General features: G+C 33.7%; 1 protein-coding gene across 1 annotated transcript; it reads left to right on the top strand.

The window, feature by feature from the left end:
* The first annotated feature begins 9,327 nt into the window (after window positions 1-9,327).
* On the top strand, window positions 9,328-18,484 carry LOC109019486. Its single transcript, XM_019001773.2, has 7 exons — window positions 9,328-10,414; window positions 11,088-11,251; window positions 12,371-12,581; window positions 13,178-13,415; window positions 13,518-13,668; window positions 13,936-14,235; window positions 18,173-18,484. Exons 1-7 carry the CDS (start codon window positions 9,328-9,330, stop codon window positions 18,482-18,484), a joined length of 2,463 nt encoding a protein of 820 aa, XP_018857318.2.
* The last annotated feature ends 2,418 nt before the right edge of the window (window positions 18,485-20,902 follow it).

Raw genomic sequence — 20,902 nt, forward strand, 5'->3', positions numbered from 1 at the left:
TACAAGAGGCTCCTTATAAATATTTCATACTATTTATCTAGCTTTAGGGTTTAGCTCATATGTTAATTATATCTTATAGTTATATATACATATATTATATATAAGGCTCTCTAATATTAAGTATAGCTTGGGTATAGAAAATCGCCATTAATTTCGTGCAATTTTTTTTTTTTATTTTGTTAAATATCTTTTCCGGCGATTACAATTCGCCGGAAATAATTTTTTGGTAGACAAATGTTATTTCCGGCGATAACATATCGTAGGAAATACTTATTGCCGGCATTATAGGGTATTTGCGGCGAACAATATTGGCCGCAAAAAAAAAATACCAACGATGTTATGATCGCTGCAATTGAGCTCACAAAACCAATAATTCAATTGCGGCGATTTTAGAATCGCTGGGATTGATATATACCGGCGCATTTTAATCGCTGCAATTGTTATTTCAAAACCATTTAGTCAATTGTGGCGATTTAAAAAAATCGTTGGGAAATTATATTTCCGGCGATTTTTCCTCTTTTAGCGACAATATTAAATCGCTGGAATTAATTTTTCCCAACGATTAACAACTGAACCGTATCTTGCAATTGCAGCGATAAAATGTACCATTTTCGACGAATAAAAATCGCCGGTAAGTAAAATATTTGCCGGCGATTTTTGGCTCCCGTTGGAGTAGATCAAAAGTGGGGCTTTAATACCGGCGAATGTCCAGCGATTTATTCTCCGGCTGGCAGCAATTTTAACAAAAAGAGGCAATTTTCAGTTATTATTTTGGTTGCAATCAGCTGCGTCTTGGTGATTATTCTCCTCCTAGTCTCTGTATTGGCGTGTTATATAATGAAGAGAAAGCTCAAGTCAAGAGGTAATTATTATTTCTTTTTTTCTAACAGTCTGATCAATTAAGTATGATTTTTGACTAGTTAATTTATGTGCTGCAAATATTGTAAATTAGCTAATTTCGTTTAATTTGTAGCAGTTACATGTATGATTTCAGACTCGCTACTGCTTATAACTTTAAGAAGGAAAAGTGAGTTTTTTACGTCATTTGTCTTCCGGATTTAGCAGCTAAAGAAACGGAAGCCAGAGTAAACGACATTGCAGACAGCAATGCTCCCAATCTTCAAGTATTTAGATATGCTGATGTTGATACTGCAACGAATAACTTTTCATTGGAAAATAAGCTTGGAGAGGGTGGCTATGGTCCCGTTTACAAGGTAATTAATTAAGCTTTCTGAGCATGCATGCATTAGGTTATACCTTGGAGTTAGCCTAGCTTTCAAGTCAAAGATCATTCACTCATGTCTTTGTGCATGGCAGGGTATACTAGAAAACGGACAGGAAATAGCAGTGAAAAAACTTTCAAAAGCTTCTACACAGGGATTTGAGGAGTTCAAGAATGAGGTTTCACTCACAGCAAAACTGCAGCATGTTAATCTTGTCAGAGTTTTGGGATTTTGCATTGAAAGGGATGAACAAATGCTCATCTACGAGTACATGCCTAACAAAAGCTTGGACTTCTACCTCTTTGGTCCGAACATTTTCTACCTGCAACTTATCCTTTTCCCGTGATCAAGGCTTTTCTGCATGATTACAGTTAGTATTGAAGGAAAATATCGAAAGTAAAATGATATAATTTGTTTCCATTTCTGAGTATCGAAGGCAAAAGCGTAAGTGAGGAGTAAATATATATATATATATATATATATATATATATTTATATATATATAAATATATTGGGGGTAGCTGGGTCATCTTCTAAATAAGTTTAAAAAAAAATTGTCACTTGATTTATACGACTTTAGGAGGGCTGTATGCTAAGTTTGGATACAAAGATAGTTTCAACTCATCTCAAAGATGGTTTCAACTCATCTCAAAGACTATTAAAACTTTAAGAATGTTTGAAAACTCTTGTGAGCCTTTTAGCAAGCATTTTGCATTTTCAATTACAGCTTAATTTTGATCATAATCGAATTGTTAATGCAGACCCTGCCAGACAAAGGCTTTTGGATTGGAATAAACGCGTTCATATCATTGACGGGATTATTCAAGGACTTTTATATCTCCAAGAGTACTCGAGATGGACAATAATTCATCGAGACTTGAAAGCAAGCAACATTTTACTTGACAGCAAGATGAAGCCTAAGATCTCAGATTTTGGCATGGCTAAAATTTTCACAAATGAGGAACATGAAGCTAATACAGGCCGAATTGCTGGAACATAGTAAGTACTCTACATGTTAATGAAGAGTAGTACTGCAATGATTAATTCCTGATATTTAGTTTGACTATATATTGTGTATTATCAACCATTAATGCATGCAGTGGTTATGTTCCTCCTGAATATGTTAAACGAGGTTTGTACTCCACCAAGTCCGATGTTTACAGCTTTGGAGTTTTGCTGCTTCAAATCATAAGCGGCAAGAAGAATGCTTGTTGTTATGGCTTGAATGAAGATTTAAGCCTCCTAGACCATGTAAGTTAATATTCTGATTCTGTTTATTTTTTATTTTTTATTTTTACTCTCTAGCTAATCACCTAACTGAATTGAGCGATTAAGTTTGGCAAAAAGATAAACACATCATGTAGATCTTATTTGAACCCTAAATGCCTTTCTCCGGATTGAATTATGATTATCCAATTCGGTCAAAAAGTTATAGATAATCTCAATTGCTTTTTTTTTTTGTGTGTGTGTGGCTAAGCATCAATTAAGTTGATCTACTTATGATCAACTACTCTTATAATATTGTTGGTAATTTTGAATTATCTTAGGCGTATGATCGGTGGAAATCAGACAACGGCTGCATGGAGTTTATGAACCCATCTCTAGATGATACTCTTTCATCATGTAAGCTATCAAGATGCTTGCAAATAGCTCTTTTATGTGTCCAGGAAAATGCAGGTGATAGGCCAACCATGTTGGAGGTTTCTTCAATCCTAAAATGTGAAAACACTGCTCTTGCAATCCCAAAATTGCCTGCCTTTTCTACAAAAAGAAGCGAAGAGGATGAAAACAAATCTAAATTAATGAAGCCAGAAAATTGTTCCATCAATCATACAACAATCTCCGAAATGGTTGCTAGATAATTGATCATTTTGTTTTATTATATATATCTTTGACATGTATACATATAATTTGTAATTCATGATTATCTTATCATTAGTGCACATACGTCAAGAGGGCCGGGTAAAATAATACTCCCTTCTCGTAATTTAATGTTTAATTGGCATCTTTTCCTATATATATAGATCAGGATCCAATTATAAATCATGTGCAAGTTTCTATAGGATGTACTACGTACGTATATTAATTAATCCATGCAGTAATGATTTTTTTTTTTTTTGAAGGAAGTAATGAAATTATTTAATCATATGAGAACAATCGATTTGCTGGGGAAAGCAATCTAGAATGGAAACATTACAAGAAGATCAGGGAAACTGATCTAGAAAATTCATGAAAAGTCTATCTATACGCGTTGGTATACGTGCGCGCATATATATATATATATATATATATATATATTACCTAGAATTCAAATTAGTACGTAAATATAATTAACTGATAAACAACTCTTAAGAATTAAAATTATATATATAGTACATACATACATAATTATACTATATATACAACGATTTATGCTAAATTAATTAGTGATCGATATATACGTTAGCTGGGAATTAGAGATCAGGCTTCATGAAGTAGTGGAAAGGTTTATGTTTTTTGTGACAAATTAAACCTTTCAATTCCAAAATAGTAGATATTAAAATGGTTAAAATTAAAACCGTTAGAATTCCATTGTTATTACAAAATTAAATATAGAATTAGCAAATAAATAATAGATAATAAATTTTAATGAAAATAATAAAAGAATAAAATTAATATTTCTCAGATATATAGTCTGGCTGAGTACTAATTAATAGGAAACAAATAAGTTGCTTAAGAAATTACGACAAAAAATTGCTTGAGACACACGAACGTATTACACGGATCAAGGCAAAAGTAATTAATTTACTCATGCTTATGTACGCGCGCAATATTCATTAATAATGCATGTATCAAGCCTATCAAATATATATATATATATATATATATATATATTTATTCTCTTGTTTGTAGCTCACTACAACAGTTTGGGTCTTTTGGGATGAAATTAATTTTCGTATCAAAACATAAGGTTTTTGTCCCAAAATATATTTTGAAACGGAAAAAAAAAGGTCTCAAAGTCATCCCAATATTAGTGTCTCAAAAGGTATTTTGGGACAAAAATATCAATTTCATCCAAAAAAATATCTTTTGAAATGAAAATTTGCTAGACCGTTCGATCACGTTCGTCCCAAAGCGTGTGTTGCGCTACTTAAAGGGCACTCTTCATCACAGTCTTCACTTTGCCAAAGGACCTCTGCAACTTCAGGTCTTCAGTGACTCAGATTGGGCAGGTGATGTGATATTGGACTGTCGTTAAACAATAGGATATGCAATGTTTCTTGGTCCCTACCTAGTGTCATGGAATGCCAAAAAGCAGCCTGTAGTTTCTTGCTCTAGCACAAAATCAGAGTATCGAGCCATGGCCTTTGCAATAGCAGAACTCTATTGGATTCGCATGCTTCTTTCTGATCTCCAAGTTCCACTCATTTCTCCTCCTATTCTTTGGTGTGACAACTTTGGAGCTCTCTCCCTTACAGCAAATCAAGTTTTTCATGCAAGGACAAAACACATAAAAGTAGATTACCACTTCATTCGTGAGAAGGTTGCTAAGAAAGATATCATTCTTCAATATTTGTCCACTTATGTTCAACTGACCAACCAATTCACCAAAGGACTTACTTCATCACACTTTCTTTATCTTCGGGACAAGCTTTCAATTTGTGAACTCTCTATCAACTTGAAGGGGGATGTTAAGGATAAATATATAGATAAAGATGAGCACAAATCTTATGATAAAGATAGAGGCCAGTTGTTATCTTATCTTATATTTGGATCAATCTAATATTTCTATCTGTAGAGATAAGATTTAAGTAACCATCGTAAACAATCTAATACATGTGTACCTCTATTTAAATCAATCAAATATACTCAAAACGTCAAGCTGCTGCATTCCTTTTTAGTACTATTTTATTAAGGAGAGATTTGGATTCAAAACTCACTTTAACCCATCTCAACTCATTATTATAACTTTTTCAAATTTTCATACAAAATATAATAAACAATTAAACTTTTTTAAATCTCAAAACAACTTTTTCAAATTCTCACACAAAATATAATAAATAATTCAACTTTTATTCTGCTATTCACAAACCATCTCAACTCATCTCTGAATCCAAAATCTCCTAAATCTTTCAAAAACTCTTTTGCCAAGTTTTTCACTATTCGTTTGTTGTAACTCGCATACCCATTACCGTAAAGCTCCTCCACCACCATAAAAGCGATTCTTTGTCTCGCTTGAGCCCATAATCGATCTCCATCCTTTGGAAAAATGACACCACATCAGTCAGCCTCTCGGCACGGAAGAGCGTGTCAATGGTAGATTCCAGGGTTTTAGGCCCATCGAGTCCAACTCCATTCACGAGGACTTCATGGATCGCCTTGAAATCCTTGTGTCAGTCGAAGTAATAGATGAAGTAGGATATGGTTTCATCAGAGTGAGTGAAACTAGGCTTGGAGATGAGCCAGTGATTAAACCCCTGGACCATACGGCATGCATCGAGGCAGAGATTGAGTGTGTAGAGGACCAAGGATGGTATTGGATTGATGTGCGAGAAGCTTAGGTGGAGTCTTTGGGAGATTGGAAGCAGTACCAAGCCAGGGTTTTTTAGTAGCTCATAGGAGAGGGGAATGGGATATGGTTCTTACGACGTGGAGGAGGATGGTAATGAAGCACAAGTTTTTAGTAGAGAGAGAGACTGAGAGCTTTGTTGGTATTGGCAATGGCATCAGAGATGGGAGAAGAAGGAAATGGGTTATTGGGCAAAATAAGCTATCTTACAACCCTAGAACTAGGGTTTGCCATGTGAAGAGAGTTTCTGTGAAGTTCAAACAGAGGAAGGGGAGCTTAAGAAGGATGAGAGTGAGCGAGCTACCTTCATTCCTAGGTTTTAATGCACGTTTCATATTTAAAAATAAAAATAAATGCCATGTGGGGTGGTGTGTGGAGGTTGCAGAATAGTATGTGGTTGTTTAGAAGAACTCCATCGCTGATTCGCTATAGTCCCCCATGGAGTCATAGCACTGCGAAACACATGTAGCTATCCTCTCCCTCTCTCTCTCTCTTCTCTCAATCTCTCTCTATCTATATATATATATATAGGCCTGTGCAAAATACTCGTTGACCCGATTGGGTTGAACCCATTAAAGTCGGGTTCAATAAATGTCGATTTCAACATCCATCCAATCTGATTAATATCGGATGATATTTGAACCTAAAAACATTGCAGTGAAAAAGAGTCAAAGTCTTCTCCCCACTGCGACTGCAGAAACTCTAAAGTTGTGTTCTCTCTCTCTCTGTCTCAATAACTTCAATGGTAATAATAATGGATTTTTTCTTCTCAGTATATGCTTCTACTTCTACTCCAACTCATCTTTTTATTGCTTCCTCTAGGCGTGCGCCAACGGGGTGTCTGCTTCTTCTTCTTCTTCTTCTTCCACAAAGCTTCCTCCTCTCTCTCATCTCGTCTTCTATGGTTTTACCCAAAAAAAAAAGTAGTATTTAAAACCCACTCCAACCGTCGTACCTCTCTCTTCCTTTCTCTTCTCCAAAACTCAAACACATTGACCTAGTCTTAGTTTTCTTTTGGAAATGTTGAAGCTTTTGGAGAGAGATGAAAGCAGATTCAGTTGACCCAGTCTCAGGATAGGTTTGGGGGGTGAGATGAGAATTTTATATTTTGTTTTAGTGTTTAAAATATTATGTTTTAGTATTATTATTGTTTTGGGATTTGAAAAAGTTTAATTGAGATTTGAAAAAATTTAATTGTTTATTATATTTTGTATAAAGATTTGAAAAATGTGTAATGATGAGATGGGATGAGATGAGAATTTTATCTCATCCCACCCCCCAAATCTGCCCTCAGTCTTCTTTCGGAAATGCTATAAAGCCTTTGGAGAGAGATTGAGGCAAATTCGGGAGACTTGGTTTGGAGGAGTTGTTGATGATGGTTTCTGAAGTGAGTGTTTGTTTATGTCCATCATTGTTTTTTCTGTGTTGTGAATGGATTGTATTGTATTTTTGCATTCCTGTTTCGGGGTTGACGTCGGATTTGTTGAAATTCTGGCTTCTTATTTTATTCTCATCCTTGAAATTTAATTTATTTAATGTTGGCTGTACTGACTAAAAGAAATTAATCTTTCTTTCTTTATTTATTTGGTAAAGATAAATTTGAAAAAAAAAAACCCGACAATGTTTAACTTGACCCAAATGGACCGGATTGGATTGGGTCGATTCTTAATTGGCTGGCCTCCGGGTTAGGTCGGGTTAGGTTGGGCCCAAACTAGCCTTGGGCGGCCGGGTTGCAGGCCTATACAATATATATATATATATATATAATATATATCGACAGCCAATAGACATATAATAAATTATAATTGTTCCTAGAGAGTAGATAAGAGTGGATACTGCCGTCTGGATGGAAGATTATTCTTTGACTTGGTTTCTATTAATTAAAGATGGTCGTCATCGACTCAATACCCCAATACCTATACGTTCTTCTTCTTTTGTCAAATAAATATTTTTGATCACACTTTCCATTAATATTGATAATTCGCTCTCAAACTGTCAAACATACCAAAAAAAAAAAAAAATCAATAGCGTCCTATATATAAATGATATTGCTATTAAAAAAGGGTTCACAAAGATGATATGAATCTAAAACGTCATTAATTTATTACATCTTTAATTTAAAACATTTAAAACTAAGGTACTGCTTGGATGATGAGATGAGATGAGATAGTTTTAAATAAAAATTAAAAATAGAATAAAATATTATTAGAATATTATTTTTTAATATTATTATTATTTCTAAATTCAAAATAATTGAATTATTTATTATATTTTGTATGAAATTTTGATAAAGTTATAATAATAAGATAAGATATTCAAACCGACCTAAATATATCAAATATCTTATAATATAACTAATATTATCGTGAGGGTCTACAGTACTAGTAAGTCATTAGATGTACTCATCCATTCAAATGATCTTTGCCTTTGGAATGGATATATACATACACACATGATGCAGGCTAGCTGTGATCTTATCCTTGAACAAGTTGTATAAATTAAGGTTCGTGTGAAAATGTCAATCAATGCTGGCCGTCACGATCAATTGATTCAATTGATCCAGAGGGAGACAAAATGGGGCATGCATGCATCCAGCATATTCGTCGGAATATTACTCATGAGATTCTTATTGGCCTGCCAAACGGGGTAATTAATTAGCACTGAACAACGTCTCATGAGGGAGAATGCGCATGTTTCATTGACCACTGCAAAGATCCTTCGGCTTGTGGTTGGCATATTCCTTGATGAGACATTAATTGTAATCTATTTTATTACGTCGGAAAAAAGTTGGCATAAGTTGTGCATGTATGTTTGGATGGAGAGTATAATATCCATCCGTATGAAACTATCTCAGATGATCAGAGATGACCTTAGCACCAAAACCGATCCTATATTATGTAGTACTTTTATAATCTGGTCTATTACATAAAATTATATTAATTTATAAATTTATTTGTATGAAAATTTTTGTAACTAAAATATTTCTCACATTTTCAAGCAAGTATATAATGAACGACTGCATCACTCTCATCTGTCTATGATGAAATGGACAATTTTAGAGCTGATTTAGTTATACAAAATCAAATTATCTCATCTCAAATAATTATTATAATTTTTTAAAATTTTCATATAAAATATAATAAGTAATTCAATTTTTTTAAATTTTAAAAAAATAATATTAAAAAATAATATTATAATATTATTTCATTCAATTTTTAATAAAATATCTCATCTTATTTAATCATAATCTAAAGAATTGATGATGGATGCACGTACTTTTTTTCTTTTTCTGCAAAGAAATACGATGATATACTCCGGTTAGCAGTACTGGCATTTTAAATTAGCGATATTTTGGACTCAGTCTTCGTACTTGGTTGGAATGAGACCAATAATTTATCCGAAAATTTTTGTGTGCAAATGCAGATTGCAATGTTTTTTGTTTTTGGCAGACAAAGACGGTACCTGTAATTTATTAATAATGCAGACTGTAATCATGTTCATGCTTCTCTTTCCTTGCTAGCTGGTTCTTGATCCCTGCATCAATAAGCTTTCCCCAATGTCGTCTAAACATTTTATCATCCTCTTTTACATTTTCCCATCTCTAATATTATTTCACCCTGCAGAAGCACAGAGTTGGGTGAAAGCCGGTTATTGGCTTTCCGGACAAGAAATTTCTGGCATAAACTCAACGCTCTTTACTCACATTATCTGTGGTTATGCTGATATTAATACTTCAACGTATGAGTTACATATCTCGCCCAACCATGAGCGCGACTTCTCCGCCTTCATGAACACTGTCAAACAAGAAAACCCATCAATCACGACGCTTCTTTCCATTGGAGGTGAAAACCTATCTTTTTCACTAATGGCCAACAGTTCTGTTCGCAGAAAGTCCTTAATTGACTCCTCATTAAAAATTGCCAGACGCTATAGCTTTCAAGGGGTAGACCTGACCTGGATTTTCCCTGACACAAGCTCTGACATGAACAACTTTGCCATACTCCTTGAAGAGGGGCGACTAGCTGTAGAGTCCGAGGCTAAAAACAATAGCCAGCCACAACTGATCTTGACTGCTGTAGCTGGCCACTCGCCAGTTAATTCACAAAATGTGTCCTATCCTGTCGACTCAATGCAGAAGAACTTGAATTGGTTAAACATTATGGCTTATAACTATAAGGACCCTTCTGGGGCAAACATTACGAGTGCTCGTGCAGCTCTGCATGATCCAACGAGGCGGATTACTACTGATGATCGCATAAGGGACTGGATTCAAAGGGGACTATCTGCAAATAAGTTGGTTCTGGGGTTGCCTTTCTTTGGCTCTGGGTGGACACTTCAGAATTCCGAGGACAATGCTATAGGTGCACCAGTCACTGGTCCAGCAACTGGTCTAAGTTTTACAGAACATGGAAGCATCGCCTACAAGAATATCAAGCAACTTTACATTCGTAAATATCGGGCTGCTGTAAAGTACAATGCTACTTATGTAATGAATTACTGCATCAATGGATCAACATGGATTGATTTTGATGATGTTAAGGCTATCGAAGCTAAGGTGTCCTACGCCAGGAAGATGGGGTTGCTCGGTTACTATGTCCTGGAAGTCACGGATGATGACAATTGGGTGCTTTCTCTTGCTGCAGGTACAAATTATTAATGTCTCTTCAGAATCTATTCCTCATATGTAGTTTCTCTATTGCATGCATGGTTACATTATCATGTGTCCAACTATTTTGAGATTGACAAAGGAGGAAAGGAAACCTGGAGCAGCCCAATAACTTGATGGCACTGAAAATATATACAAGGACTTGGCATGATCTCGTGAATTGGCCTCGATCCCCATTCAAATTTGAGATCTTTTGTCAATAATTTCTTCCTGATCTTTGCATTCTATGGCATGTCAAAACTACTAGACAGACCATATATATTGTAGTGTGTATATATATATATATATGATCTTAATTATGACATGTTTCTGTCTGATAAAAAATGATTTTGGCATCAGCGCAACGGGTCGAAAAGACTCACAATAATATAGCTGACAACAATCAGCACCAAAAGTGGCGATTGTTAGTGATAATTTTGGTTCCGACTGCTTTGCTTATTCCCGGTCTAGTCTCGGTGATGTGCTATTTAAGGAAGAGAAATCTAAAATCAAAAGGTGATATCTTTTGCTTCAGTTGTAAGTAGTATGTTGATTATTTAGTACTGCTTTTTAAACCAAATGAAAAAATATAAATGAGATTTTAGATTTGTTTTTCCCTGATTTGTTTGCTAATTGCCCACCTTGGTGATACGAATGGTACGTGGAGGCAGCTAAAGAACCAGGAGCAAAAGTCAACAACGTAGCAGCTGCAGGAAACTTTAATAGCAATGCTCCTGATCTTCAGATCTTCAGTTATGCTGATATTGAGATGGCTACTAGTGCATTTTCATTTGAGAATAAGCTTGGAGAGGGTGGCTATGGTCCTGTTTACAAGGTAAACCCTTCTAGCATTAGGTTATTATATATAATCAGGAGTTTTTTTAAAATCTATTACTTTTATAAGTTCTTAATTAAGCATCTCTTTTAACATATATTCTATTATCTCATCATTTCATTTCATTTCATGTTTCATTTTATTTTATTAGTCCATCTCAATCTTTCACGTGCTATAAACTAATTAGAAAAACGGAGGGGTGTAACCCGTATGCGGTATGCACCGATTTTGCATTTTCGAAAATCGATTATGTACTGGTTATCATCCTAAACAGGTATCTCCGATTTTACCGATTTCAGTCCGATTTTTCAATTTTAATAGTATTAGTATTAGGGCATAAAATGTAATTAATATATTAATATACATTAGTATACTAATGTATACTAATTAATTAAAACGAAATGTAATTAATATACTAATGTATTATGTATTTATCAAAAGGAATATGTTGAAAATTTATTAGACCATAAAATGTTATTAATATATATATTTTATGTTTAAAGCATATGATCAAATAAATTTTCATGTTTAAGATTGAAATTTTATATTATAAATTATAATAACATTATCTTATATATAATTATAATTTATATTATTATATATATTATATATAAATTATATATAATATTAAAAAAATTAATTTAAAATATATAATATAGTGAACCGTTTCAGTCCTAAAAAGTATAGAACCGGAACTGGACTACCGGCCGCTTTTGGAACTAAGGGAACCGATTATGGACCGGACTGGTACTTCCACTGGTTCGGGCCAGTTTTCCAGTTAATTTTTACACCCCTTCAAAAATCTTTTATTGTATTATTTTCCTATATACATTTATTATTACTAATTAAAAAAAAACCACTCGATTGTTTTCTATTATTTTATTATTACTTTTTCAATTAAAAAAATTATTCATCTTATTATATATAGCTATGGACTATTCGTTAATTACCCATTTGCTTTCTTCACCTCTTAAGTCTTCTACTACTAATTTAAACTCTTTATACTCTCACCAATTAATTTTGATGTTTATTGAGACATAACAAATTGTCATTCCTCAACAATATAAGAATATTCTTACATTTCAAACTAGCTAACCACAAGTACTGTCTATGTCACAGGGTATACTTGAAAATGGACAGGAAATAGCAGTGAAAAAACTTTCTAAAACTTCCACACAAGGATATGAGGAGTTCAAGAATGAGGTTACACTGACGGCAAAACTGCAGCATGTTAATCTTGTCAGGGTTTTGGGATTTTGCATTGAAAGGGATGAACAAATAATCATCTACGAGTACATGCCTAACAAAAGCTTGGACTTCTACCTCTTCGGTCAGAATATTTTCTACCGACAGTATTGAAGGGAAAATATCAAGAGCAAAATGATATTGTTTGTTTCAAGTTCTAGCATATATATATAGAAGGCAAAAGCATATATATACTAATAATTAATTTAGTCTCATTAATGAAAATCGGAGTGAACCTCTTTTAAAGTACCTTAACAGAGAGAAAATTCAAAAGGACATCAAGTGAGAAAGAGTTATTTACATGGAGTAGGTTATACAGTACAACCTTTATTAATAATCATTTAATGTTGTTTGAAACATTTATACCAATATCAATAAATGTTGTAAGGCCTACTTTATGTGTTTATCTCTCTTACTCGAGACCCTCAAGTTTGAATATATAAGAACTTAAAGGGAGTTTGATACCTTCAAGGATGTCGTTTTGCATTTCATCACTAAATACTTGTGATCTTGATTCATTTAGTAAGAAACTGAAAATTCTTTAATTGTATGGAGTAGTTGGGCAGTGGAAATTTTAAGAATGTTTGAGAATTCAGCTTTCTAGCATTTTGCTTTATTTGAGTAGTACTTGCACTCACAATACGAACGTTCTCAACAACATTTCATAATTGATTGTTGCAGACCAGGCCAAACAAGGGCTTTTGGATTGGAATAAGCGCGTTCATATCATCGAAGGGATTACCCAAGGACTTCTATATCTCCAAGAGTACTCGAGATGGACAATAATTCACCGAGACTTGAAAGCCAGCAACATTTTACTTGACAAAAAGATGAAGCCTAAGATCTCAGATTTTGGCATGGCTAAAATTTTCACAAATGAGGAACATGAAGCAAATACAGGCCGAATTGTTGGAACATAGTAAGTACTGATCTACATGATATTAATGAAGTACTGCAATGATTAATTCCTGATATTTAATTTGACTATATATTGTGTATTATCAACCATTAATTCATGCAGTGGTTATGTTCCTCCTGAATACATTAAACGAGGTTTGTACTCCACCAAGTCTGATGTTTACAGCTTTGGAGTTTTGCTACTACAAATCATAAGCGGCAAGAAGAATGCTTGTTGTTATGGCTTGAGTGAAAATTTAAGCCTCCTAGATCATGTAAGTTAGTCCAATTATACTTTTGTTTTACTATCTAATGACTTGACCGAATCGGATGATTCTATTCTAGAAAGATGAACACTGTACGTAATCATATAGACCCCATATAAGCATTTAATTCAATGCCTATCTTTCTGCATTTAAGCATCCGATTTGGTTAGGACATGGAGATATGGTCTCAATTGCCTTTTCTGCGTGGCTCAGCATCAAATCCTACTTGTGATCAACTACACTTGTATCATTGTTAATTTTTCATTCTCTAATTAGGCATACGATCGGTGGAAATCAGACAATGGCTGCATGGAGTTTATGGACCCATCTCTGGATGATACACTTTCATCATGTAAACTATCGAGATGCTTGCAAATAGCTCTTTTATGTGTCCAGGAAAATGCAGTTGATAGGCCAACCATGTTGGAGGTTGCTTCAATCCTAAAGAGCGAAAGTGCTGCTCTTACAACCCCTAAATTGCCCGCCTTTTCTATAAAAAGAAATGAAGAGGAGGATAACAAATCTGAATTGAAGCCAAAAAATTGTTCCATCAATGAAACAACTATCTCCGAAATGGTTGCTCGATAATTAAGCAAGCATGGAGGTCTTTCTGGTATGTAGTTTCATAACGGGGGATCTTAGGCATTCATAATATTGGTATATGTATTGATCTTAACACTGAAGTAAATTTTTAATCTTTGCCCAAAGATCTATTTTTTATATTGTTTAGTTTCTACCAAGAACGTACAGTGTGAAGATGTCATCAGACATAAAGGGATCAAACTGTAGCTTGATCGGTTTAGCCATTGTAGAGTTCTTGATGGCTAGTTAATCAACAGAAACTAGAGAGGCTAGTTAATTAATAGAAATTAGAGATTGAGATTGAGAAAAGATGCAAAATAAAGAGAAAATTTTGAAAAATATTGATTAATGATATAATTCGAAATTATTTTATGAATTAAGCCCAAAAGCCAAGTTTAAATAGTTTCAAAATTTGAATTATGAGAATTTTTCCAAAAAATAAAAAATTCAAATTATTGCATGAAAATTAAATATGTAAGTAAACATTAAATATCCTGCCAATTGAAAATAAGCTAGGAGAGGCTATGGTCCTGTTTACAAGGTAAACCTTTCTAGCATTAGGTTATTATATATAATCAGGAGTTTTTTTTTAAATCTATTACTTTTATAATTTCTTAATCTATCTCTTTTAACTTATATTCTATTATCAAATCATTTCATTTCATATTTCATTTTATTTTATTAGTCCATCTCAATCTTTCACTTAATTGCTATAAACCTAGAAAAGCCTTTTATTTTTTTATTTTCCTATATACATTTATGATTACTAATTCAAAAAAAAAAACCACTCGACTTTTTTCTATTCTTTTATAATAATTTTTTCATTTAAAAAAATTATTCGTCTTATTATTATATATAGCCATGGACTCTTCTTTAATTACCATTTGCTTAATTTCTTCACCTCTTAACTCTTCTACTACGTACTAATTTAAACTAATGTTTTAAATACCATACCAGATGTCGTACAGGTCAAGTTACTAAAATGAAATATTTCAATATCGATACCGTTTCGGGATAGTCAATATATGAATAAATTATATATATAAATATATATAAATTATATTCCAAAATAATATTCTATATACGAATAAATAAAATATAAATACATATATATAAATAATTAATAACCTAGTTTGAATTGGGGGTAAAAAAATGAACTTGTAGTTTGAAAAAAAAAAAGAAGCCGAAATATCAGTCGGTACAGGCCGAAATACAAGCCAAAATATAGGCCGATACGACCAGTATCGACCGGTATGAAATATATATAGTACCTGTACCAGCCCAGTGGCTGGTACGAAAAATACGGCCGTAACGGCCGGTATGGTACGGTACGGTATTAACAACACTGATTTAAACTCTTTATACTCTCACCAATTAATTTTGATGTTCATTGAGACATAACAAATTTTCATTCCTCAACAATATAAGAATATTCCTACATTTCAAACTAGCTAATTAACCACAAGTATCTTTGTCGCAGGGTATACTTGAAAATGGACAAGAAATAGTAGTGAAAAAACTTTCAAAAACTTCCACACAGGGATTTGAGGAGTTCAAAAAATGAGGTTACACTCACGACAAAACTGCAGCATGTTAATCTTGTCAGAGTTTTGGGATTTTGCATTGAAAGGGATGAACAAATGCTCATCTACGAGTACATGCCTAACAAAAGCTTGGACTTCTACCTCTTTGGTCAGAATATTTTGTGCTTATAGTATTGAAGGGAAAATATCGAGAGCAAAATGATATTGTTTGTTTCAAGTTATAGCATATATAGCAGGCAAAAGCATATACTAATAATTAATTTAGTCTCATTAATGAAAAATCAGGACGGACCTCTTTTAAAGTACTTTAAGAGAGAGTTTAAGCTAGGCCTTGCCAAAAATCACTCTCCTTGAGTTTTCCTCTCTACCCAGCCAAAACCCATCCAACAAAGTCTACTCTTCTCCAACCAGAGGGGGGGTGGAGCTTCGGCTCCTCCCTCCCTTCTCCCATTTAACTAGTCGAAATACTGTACAACTCTTCTTTTTCCAGTGTTTTTTATTTTGTTTTTCGTCCAAAGCAAGGAGAAACTCCGATTTGCTGCCTACAAGAGCCCATCGACCACCAAGTGCCCCACTGCTGGATTCTCCAGCCGCCGATCCTTCAAATTGTCAAAAATTTTGTCGAACGGAGTGGTGGAACACGTGAGACCCACACGCCACAGTGCCGAGAAGCTCCTGTTGCCACCACGCATGGCATTTTTGGGGCCAGCGACCTTAGATCCTTCAGATCCGACCGACCGCCACACTCCTAGCATGGCACGTGTCCCTTACACGCCGCCACAGTTCCTAATCGTCATCCTCCGGGGATTCAATGGCTCTCCTTTCTGCCTATGTTTTTACTTTCCCTAACCAAGGATCATGGAAACGAGGTAGTGGAAGTCTCTTGCAGCCAGTCTAGATTAGCAAAATGCAGCACAAATCGCTTCACTACGACTTTCAGTCGTAGTATCACAATCCGTTTATCGGACTGTATCAAAACCGCTTTAAGCGACATCTCCTTGTGGGAATTCAATCGGGGTCAAGTCTTTGACCCCAAATCCCACTTTTTTTTTTTTTTTTTTTGTTTTTGCTGGTTTGGGTTGAATATTGGGGTCTCCCACCTCTTCACTATCATATCCTGTAATTGTTTAATATGTCTATAATATGTTTGCTTCAAAGAAAAAAAAGAAAGAGTTTTAAGAGAGAGAAAATTCAAAAGGCCGGCATCAACTGAGAAAGAGTTATTTACATGATGTAGGCTATATGTACAATACAACCTAATTTATTAATAATCATTTAATGTTGTTTGAAACATTTATACGGACATCAATAAATGTTGTAAGACCTACTTTATGTGTGTATTGACTCTCTCTCACTTGAGGCCCTCAAGTTCGGATAAGAACTTAAAGAGAATAGTTTGATTGATCCTTTAAAGGTGTCGTCTTGCATTTCATCACTAAATACTTGTGATCTTGATTCATTCAGTAAGGCAATGAAAATTCTTGTAAGGAGTAGTTGGGGGGAAATTTTAAGAATGTTTGAGAATTCAGCTAATTTTTAGTATTTTGCTTTATTTGAGTAGTACTTTCACTCAACGAACGTTCTCAACAACATTTCATAATTGATTGTTGCATAACATGCCAGACAAGGGCTTTTGGATTGGAATAAGCGCATTCATATCATCGAAGGGATTACCCAAGGACTTCTATGTCTCCAAGAATACTCGAGATGGACAATAATTCACCGAGACTTGAAAGCTAGCAACATTTTACTTGACAAAAAGATGAAGCCTATGATCTCAGATTTTGGCATGGCTAAAATTTTCATAAACGAGGAACATGAAGCAAATACAGTCCTAATTGTTGGAACATATATAGTAAGTACTCTACATATATATTAATGCAATACTACAAAATGATTAAATATTCCCCGATATTTAATTTGACTATATATTGTGTATTATCAACCATTAATGCATGTAGTGGTTATGTTCCTCCGGAATACATTAAACGAGGTTTGTACTCCACCGATTCTGATGTTTATAGCTTTGGAGTTTTACTGCTACAAATCATAAGCGGCAGGAAGAATGCTTGTTGTTATGGCTTGAATGAAAATTTAAGCCTCTTAGATCATGCAAGTTAGTCCGATTATACTTTTGTTTTACTATCCAATATTGACTTGACCGAATCAGATGATTCTATTCTGGAAAAAGATCTATGAACACTGTACGTACTCATATAGACCCCATATAAGCATTTAACTCAATGCCTATCTTTCTGCATTTAAGCATCTGATGATTTGGTTAGGACATGGAGAATTGCCTTTTCTGCGCGGCTAAGCATTAAATCATACTTGTGATCAACTACATGACAGCTTGTATCATTGATAATTTTTCATTTTTTAATTAGGCATACGATCGGTGGGAATCAGAGAAAGGCATGGAGTTTATGGACCCATCTCTGGATGATACACTTTCATCATGTAAACTGTTGAGATGCTTGCAAATAGCTCTTTTATGTGTCCAGGAAAATGCAGTTGATAGGCAAACCGTGTTGGAGGTTGCTAATTCAATCCTAAAGAGCGAAAGCGCTGCTGTTACAATCCCTGAATTGCCTGCCTTTTCTATAAAAAGAAACGAAGAGGAGAAAAACAAATATGAATTGAGGCCAGAAAATCGTTCCCTCAATGATACAACAATCTCCGAAATGGTTCCTCGATAATTAAGCATGCATGGAGGTCTTTCTGATATGTAGTTTCATAACGGGGAATCTTAGGCATTCATTGGGATATGTATTGATCTTATCATGATTGCAGTAAATTTCTAATCTTTGCCCAAAGATTTATTTTTATATTCTATAGTTTCTACCAAAAACATACAGTTTGAAGATGTCATCGAACATAAAGCCATCAAGTTGTAGCTTGATCGTTTTCGCCATTGTAGAATTCATTAGAGAAACCCTTTAGGCTCTTTGTGATGATGAACACAATTAGAATTATCCTGACATCTAGTTAATGAACAGAAAGTAGAGATTGAGATTGAGAAAAGATGCAAAATAAAGAAAAAACACTCTAAAAAATATTAATTGATGATATAATTCAAAATTATTTTATGGATTAAGCCCACTAGCAGGGCTTAAATAGATTCAAAATTTGTATTAGTTAGAATTTATGTCACTATTATATGGTTGAGTTTGGACTTTATTTACATTGAAATAAGAGCGGTGCTACTCCCACCGCTGAGAGCTCCCGCTGGGGCTCCCGTTAGTGCATTTGGGATTTTTTTTTTATATTCTTTTACATATATTTTTTTAACACATTTAAATATATTTAAAAAAATAAAAAATATTCATAATATTATTAAAAAATATTTACTTAATCATTAAGTAAAAAAAATAAAAAATAAAAATAAAAAACTCATAGCAATAGAAACTAGCGGTGAGAGTTGTATTTTCCTTGAAATAATAAAGGAATAGAAGTTGGTATACGTGCTGTCCAGCACCATATTTGCAATCTAGAAATTTAGAGTTTATCAATTTTGGATGATAATCTTTTAGAACAAATCTAAATTCATGTTATCAAGGATCGAGTAAAATTTTAGAATTAAATGAGATCATTTTTAGTGAAGAAGTTAATGAATTGTAGTGGTCTTGAAATAGGTTTCGAGTGACCGTTGGCGAAGGAATATCGTATGATTATTTTTTACTAGCAGTCAAGGTAAGTGACCGCTGGGCTGGTACAGGTACCATATACATTTCGTACCGGCCTCAATTTCGGCCTTCAATGTTTTTTTTATTTTTTCAAAATACAAGTTTATTTTTTTACCCTCAATTCAGACTAGGCTATTTATAATTTATATATATAGGTATTTATATATAATTTATTCATATATCAACTATCTCGAAACGGTACACGAAATGGTACTGATAACGAAATATTTCGTTCCAGTGTCTTAACCGGTACGGCTTCTGGTATGGTATTCAAAACATTGATATATACTCCTCAATTCTTTATAAAACATATACTCATTGTTTCACATCAACTACTTCAACATAATTGTTTAAAAAAAAAAACTATTTCAACATAATTAATTTAAGACACCACAAAGTCTCAAAACATCCTAATAACCCAAATCAACATAACAGAACAAATCTATTGAATACAATTCGCCAGTAATCAAAGTAGCCTCTTTGCACTTAATCCACTATACCCGCATAGTCTTACCCATGCTTCCCATTTTTTATCCTAAGTTGAAACATCCAAAACATCTGAAAATATTATGGAGATAAGGGGTCAATTATCAACAACTCAGTAAACAGAAAATATATACTAGTATATAAACATGAGCCTTTTCACAAAGTTCAGAATGAATAACAAAATATTTTAACTTTAGAATGCATATCCAAAAGCATGTTAACAAAATATCAGATCGACAGTTTAAAATATTCATATTAAAAACTCTTTTGGCATAGAATAATTGAACATCATCATCTTATCAGAGTATCATATCAGAACATGGACCCTATTTAACCCCTGTGGTAGGGTTGGGCTATCTCTAGTGGCCAAACCAAGTAGTATCAAAATGTGAATCTTCTCATTATTCATTCTCGGAACTCCAAGTGTGCACACAGGAAAAACCATGTAGAAAAATCACTTTGTTTCCAAAGTGGGTGTACTCAAAAACTGAAATGTTGGTACCAACTGTATAACAGAATTAGAATAATTGAATCATAACTAGAAGCAGAATCAAAAATAAAATCAGAATGTCATGCCAAAAGTTTTCAGATGCCCAATCATATCAAAACCGAGTACTGAACATAATCATATCATCTTCACATAATCAAAATAGATTCAGAACACCTTCACATATTTGAAACAGATTCAAAGCATCTTCTCAAAACTTGCACAAATTTTCACATTTTAGATTCGCTCCTTTTGCACAGTTTAGAAACAGAATGCTACACTTTTTACTCATGTCTACACTAATAATGATAGAAAATACATTATCTTTTATACATATTTCATGAGTAATACAGAATAGATAATTGTGGTTATTTTTCTATTTCTATTCAAAATATAGCAAGCATAATTTTTCACAAATCAATCTCAATTTATTTTATTTTTATGCAAAATCTAGGATA

Source organism: Juglans regia, chromosome 6 (assembly GCF_001411555.2).
Source record: "Juglans regia cultivar Chandler chromosome 6, Walnut 2.0, whole genome shotgun sequence".
Taxonomy (NCBI): domain Eukaryota; kingdom Viridiplantae; phylum Streptophyta; class Magnoliopsida; order Fagales; family Juglandaceae; genus Juglans; species Juglans regia.

What these genes read in the sequence shown, in the direction of transcription:
- LOC109019486 (XM_019001773.2), top strand. Translation starts at nt 9,328, where the DNA reads ATGTCGTCTAAACATTTTATCATCCTCTTTTACATTTTCCCATCTCTA. An exon ending in GGTGCTTTCTCTTGCTGCAG is followed by an intron (nt 10,415 to 11,087) that starts GTACAAATTATT and finishes ACGTGGAGGCAG; the next exon opens with CTAAAGAACCAGGAGCAAAA. An exon ending in AAACAACTATCTCCGAAATG is followed by an intron (nt 14,236 to 18,172) that starts GTTGCTCGATAA and finishes TTTTTTAATTAG; the next exon opens with GCATACGATCGGTGGGAATC.